The 5,808-nt window shown below is 33.6% G+C and overlaps 1 protein-coding gene across 2 annotated transcripts in view; it reads left to right on the top strand.

The window, feature by feature from the left end:
* LOC106519158 (insulin receptor substrate 2) overlaps positions 1-5,373 on the top strand; it is a 16,707-nt gene extending 11,334 nt beyond the window's left edge. Inside the window, exon 3 of one of the 2 annotated variants that reach the window (XM_014010705.1) lies at positions 1,467-5,373. In XM_014010705.1, coding sequence (XP_013866159.1) covers positions 1,467-1,574 — 108 coding nt within the window. In that variant the 3' untranslated portion in view covers positions 1,575-5,373. The remainder of the gene's footprint in view (positions 1-1,466) is intronic. The other variant, XM_014010706.1, reaches the window with a different exon arrangement.
* Positions 5,374-5,808: the final 435 nt, after the last annotated feature.

Below are 5,808 nucleotides of genomic sequence, written 5' to 3'. Positions count from 1 at the left end.
GTGTGTGTGTGTGTGTGTGTGTGTGTGTGTGTGTGTGTGTGTGTGTGTGTGTTTAACTACACACTGCTTTGTAAAAGGGCACTTCCTGTAGGGCTGCAGATGCGTGTTAACAATGTTTAATATTGCGATAACGATATGACTTGTTAGTGTTGATGTCTTTCTGCTCTGTGTTCAGAGCAACAAAGCAACATCATTTCCGCTCCAAAATGACAGTTTTATTTTTCAAAATTGCGACTAGATGCAGCTGCTGTATGAGAAGTGAAACAACAAACTGCATGTAAGAATTTAAAGAAATTTAAATAAAAGTTCACAAACCTAAATACAACTACAAATTCTCTCATTGCAGTTGTCCAACATTTTCTCCACTCACTAAGTGGTTACGGTTTGATGTGGTATCTCAGGTCCATTTTGTTTATCAGACTTGATGAAATGCATAAATGCAAACATTTGTGCCAACCAATTCTTACAGTTTACCAGTGGTTCCCAAAGTTGGGGTCAGGACCCTTTTGTGGGTCACAAAATGTCAAGTGAGGGTCCCCAGATGATTTCTAGACATGAATTTAATTGAAGGGAAAAAAAGCTAATGTATGCTAATTTTCACCATGGTTATTGCAATTTTCAAAACAATAGTCATAAATGAAGACAAATGTAGTTATTAGATTTGTTTATATTGCTGTTATTCCCATGTTTAACAGAGCTTTTAGCAAGGTTTGTGTAAGTGAACAAGTAATATCTGGGGTCGTGAGTGTCTGCAACTGTTATTTTGTGGGCTGGAAGCAAAAACGTTTGAAAGCCATTGGTTTACACAACTCATTTACCTTAAAGAGATCTTAATATGTTGTTATTTCTCAATTAAAAGTTGTCATTTGTGATGTGTAAACTCCCAATTAGCTTCCAGGCTAATATTATTAGCAATAGTTCCTGTGCTAACATTATTAGCTCTGGAGCTAATCAAACATATACAGCCTATTACTAATGAAAATGTGGTGCACATATTTACTACTAGCTCTGGAGCTAACGTAAAGCTAAAGCATTAAAGCTGACGTTCTCCTTTCATGAAGCAGCTCTGTTGACCTCCATCATCCTTTTCAGATTCACAGTCATTTCTACATTCTCCTCTCTGTCTACGCACTCTGCTTTCATGGAAAAGGACGTCAGATATTGTCCAAAATAAATGTTCAAGCTTGATGGAGCTTAAACCTAAATTACAAAGAATGCTGTGTAAATAACATAGTGACGTCTGTGTGACGATGTCTTTTTTTTAATAAAAACTAAAACAGCCAACAGTATTTTCACAGTCTTGTGTTATATTTGAAGTAAATGTTTATCAAACAATGTCTAATGTTACTATTCTGAAATCCCTTTTAAAGGTTTTACCAACAAACACAAACTATATGAAGCTGTAAAAGCTTAGAGCTTCGACCCTTTTCAATAACCTGCTTTCTTTTTTCGCTCTCTTTACCTAGACTGAAGAACTCCTCAGGACTTGGCGTCTCAACCTGCTGCTTGAAAACAAAAACACAAACCTAAAAGACAAGACGATTCGGCCCATCCGCCGGGCCCCCGTGACCTGAAAAGACAGTTTGGACCTTGGTCATCACGAGACACAAAAGAAATAAGCAGGTCACCATTTATGGCGCAAATCGCCCCAAAGCGGGACAGGTGTGTTTTTTTTTCTCTGTTTTTTTATTTATTTTTTTATTTTTTGTGTACATTTTTTTTTGGTACGTCTCATGTTTCCCTGCACTTTGAGAGGCCATTTCTCCTGTGACCTACATTTTTGGCACAAGCACAGAAGCAAAGATAGTCAGACAAGCTGTAATGGTACACAAAAACTATTTATTTACTCCAGGGTAGTTTGTGTCTGAGTGCGAGTGTGTCTCTGAGAGCAGCTGGTATGTAAGTGAACAACGAGAATACCAAGGTACACTGACTATATATATATATATATATATATATATATATTAGATACTTTATTTATTTTTGGATGCTGAATGTGTGATAAGACCTGCCCAATGCCTTAATGTGTATATTCTTTATGTTTTTTTATTAAATATAAGATAAATATTCTATTAAGGTTTGTTTGGATCTCTATATTGTTGTTCTATTGTGGAAAATACAGTTTTCCAATTAAAATATACTGTTTCAGAACTGAACCGAACCAGTTTGGCTGCTGGAGATCTGATTTATTCTGATGAAATTTAAAGTATTTTCTTAATAAATAATCACCTATATATTCTAAACCCAGGTTTTTTTGTCCGATAAAGAGCTTTGGACTTAGAGGAATATATTTCAAAGTGTCTATAAGAGTTATTATGCATGTTGTTGTAACTGTACCTCCCACTGATCCTCAGTCACTTGAGTCTAAAGACCTCACACACTCCTACCTTTGAACCTACGGCCTGCGGTTCTGACCCACGCAGGCCATCCTGCTGTGATATCATTTGACTGTACAACTGTCTTGTTGTGATGGTGTTGGGGGCGACTGTTTCTAACTCATGATGTGAGGCTTAAGTAGAGGAGATAATGGCACTGAAAATGGCACCATAATGGAGGTTCAATGAAGATCTGAAAACATAAAAAGCTAGCAAGCTAGCTGAAACGTAATATGTCAAACTGAAACATTGAAAAGTCCATGTACCTCAAAAAATCAGTCAAGATAACCAACATGCTAGCTAATATCGTTTACCTGTCACTAATGGACCATAATACTGAAATAATAGCAATGATTTACAGCTAATGATTTTAAATTAAAAATGTTTTAATTTTTAATTACAAGTTTATTTTTTACAGAGAACATGCACAATTTAAAGGAAAAACAAAAACTGCTAACGTAGCGTATTTCCAACAGAGTTTCTCTAATGCTAGCAAACAATAACTGACCGGTCTCTAATGCAGTAGTGGGCATGGTTCCACTAATCAGCTAAACAAATTTTATGTGTAGCGGATTGGCTTTTTACCTAACTTTGTAAATTATTAGCAGACCAATTAGCTTATTCTATACTAGTTTTTTTTCACAACTTTAAGTCACTAACTAACGAGCTAACATTAACAGGTTTGTGTCAGTCCCATCTGTCTTCATCTCAAAGGAGACAACCTGATGCTGGCTCACTTTGCTGCATCCTCATGAGTACAGAGCCCATTCTGGGCCACGTCTTTCCAGTACAGTAGGCTGCATAAAACTGCTGTGAAATGAGACAGTCCAGCCTTTGCTTGACGTATGTTTGCATGACTACGCACTTCGTTCACGTCATATCAGACTTAAAATGCGTTGGGATGTGTATTTACCCATCTTTTCACAGAACGACTTCACAATTACAATGTTACACGTAAATAAATAATTAAAAAATAATAATTTTGGTTTAGCTTCAGTATCAGTACTTGTAGTTGTGTTTTATATAACATCTTATTGCAGCATGAATTTCATCAACTAAGTTGCTAAACTTATGTTTAAAAACAAATTCTTTGGTCCGTGATGTCTTTTCCGAACTATGCCGACTTGGTAAAAAAATAAAACTCTGCCGTCTGCGCACTGAATCCTGGAATATCCTCAGTTGGGAAGGACACTCTGATGCATTCTTGATTTTTTTTTAATTTTTTGGGCCTCATGAGGAGGCAGCTTCGAATTGGGACAGCACTCTGCAAGGGCAGTGACGTACGCAGCCGACAAATGCGTACTTATGAGGACGCAGCCCCTGAATTGAGACACAGCCTGAATGACCATTGCTTTACAGATTAGCAATTAGCTGTTAAGTGTTAGCTTTTGCTAATTTTTTTATATATTTAGTTAGTGGATTACGAGTTAGAAAAGCAAACTTCTTGGTTAGCCGTACCCACCACTGCACCAATGGACCATAACTGTGAAACAATTTACAGCTTCAGAAATCTAAAGTGGATTATTTTTCAACTTCTCTTAAGTTTAAAAGTAGCTTTAAAATTGTAAAGTGTTACTGTGAGCATAATGAGAAATGTTAACATGTAGCATACTACAACAAGATACTGTCAATGTTAGTGTTCCTTTTTGTATGTATTTTTTCACATTTAGCAGTTTAGCATTAGTTTCCAGTATTTTCTTTAGCATGTTTACCTTATTTATTAGCTTTAATTAAACTATATTTTTAGTTTGCATATTATTATTTTAGTTAATTATACCCACCACTGCTAATAAACCTACAGCAAATAAACCATCATAAATGCAAGATTATTTATTAGCAGTGTCTATAACTTTTACGCATAGGATAAATGCTAATATGTAGCATAATATGCCAATTTGGTAAACAAAATTACAGATTCAAACCTTCCTAATCTTGGCTGACAATAAATGTAAAATAAATGAGGAAGTATGAAAACTGTCTTTAATTTAGGTACGACACAATTTTTATGTGCCCAAAAGAAAACTTATAAAAAAAAATAAAATAAAATAAAAAGTTTAAATTTTATCATAGATCCTCCAAAATGGCCGCCAAGATTTCAAGAGCACTCATCAGCTTTTTGACTGTGGTCTTTGTGTTCTCCATGCTGCTGACTCTAACCAGATCCAACCAGCTTCAAGCTCCTTTAGATGTAAAGTAGATTGTAAAAAACTGTCTGAATGTATCTCTGAGCAGATTTTAAATGGTTTAAATAAGTGTTGAATTTTATTGGAGCTGTACCAAGTTAACTTWTGGTATCTATTTATCAGAGTTTTAAATGTGTATATAGTGTAAATATATATTAAAAAGAGTTTAACAGAAATTTCTTGGATATATGTAGAGTTCTTAAATTTATCTTAAACTACGACAATGTTGATGTGAGAAACTATGAACTCTAGATTTTTACAGGGTTTTTGTTAGAGGATATATACTTTACTGTCTGCATATTCCCCTCACAGTTTCTATGATTATATGGAAAATACAAATAAATTGTGTTTATTTTATTATAGAGATCTCTTTGCCTTGTTGACACACTTTACCTAATGGCATATGCAATAGTGACATGAATAAAATCTAGTTTACAACTTTGGAACCAAATGTAACATTGCATTCTTATTATTGTTATTATTTTCTTGTTAAATAGGAGCCGTTGAGCTCCGTGTATATTTCTCTCTCTGCCAAGTGTTTTGTGTTCTCATTGCTGGTAAATTTTGTTCTTGAAGCATTTTTTCCTCTATTTTTGTCTCTATGTTTGGATCATTCTGTAGTAATTGATCATGAATTGACTCAGTTTGAATGTTTTGTCTTCCATTGTACATATTTCAATATACTGTTTATTGTGATGCTCACAGGAGATAATTATAATGATTTATAAATTCTGGTAGTCAAGTATTTTTATTTTTATTTTTGTCTGTATTAATTATTAATAGCAACCAACAGAAATAAAATACTTTATGTACAACTTTAAGTTACAACTTTTTTTGTTTTGCTTCACATTACACATTTTTACATTTTTACAGTTTAAATAATAATAATTGTACAGTTATAACAATTTCAATATGTTAATATTGATTCTTATGTAAGCTGATGCATATTTAAAAAGTTATTTTCATGGCGTCTGAAGATCATTTGTCTCGTTAACTAAAGATGATGTCAGTATTTTCTAAATAAGTTTCAAAACAATGTTTTATTTCTTGATAAGCTATCTTAATATGCTTGTTTTCTCAAGAAATTTTTAGTCTATATATTTAGATAATAATTTACTCAAGACAAGTTAAATAAGAACAATAGTTCAATTTACAGAGAATGACAAGTTAAAAGGGATCCACGATTAGTTGTAACATTAGACTATTTGATAAACATTTATTTTAACTGTAAAATAAAGACTAAAAATACT

The sequence above is a fragment of the Austrofundulus limnaeus genome, unplaced genomic scaffold (assembly GCF_001266775.1).
Source record: "Austrofundulus limnaeus strain Quisiro unplaced genomic scaffold, Austrofundulus_limnaeus-1.0 Scaffold72, whole genome shotgun sequence".
Classification (NCBI taxonomy): Eukaryota; Metazoa; Chordata; class Actinopteri; order Cyprinodontiformes; family Rivulidae; genus Austrofundulus; species Austrofundulus limnaeus.
This window is presented reverse-complemented; position numbering and strand designations above follow the sequence as displayed.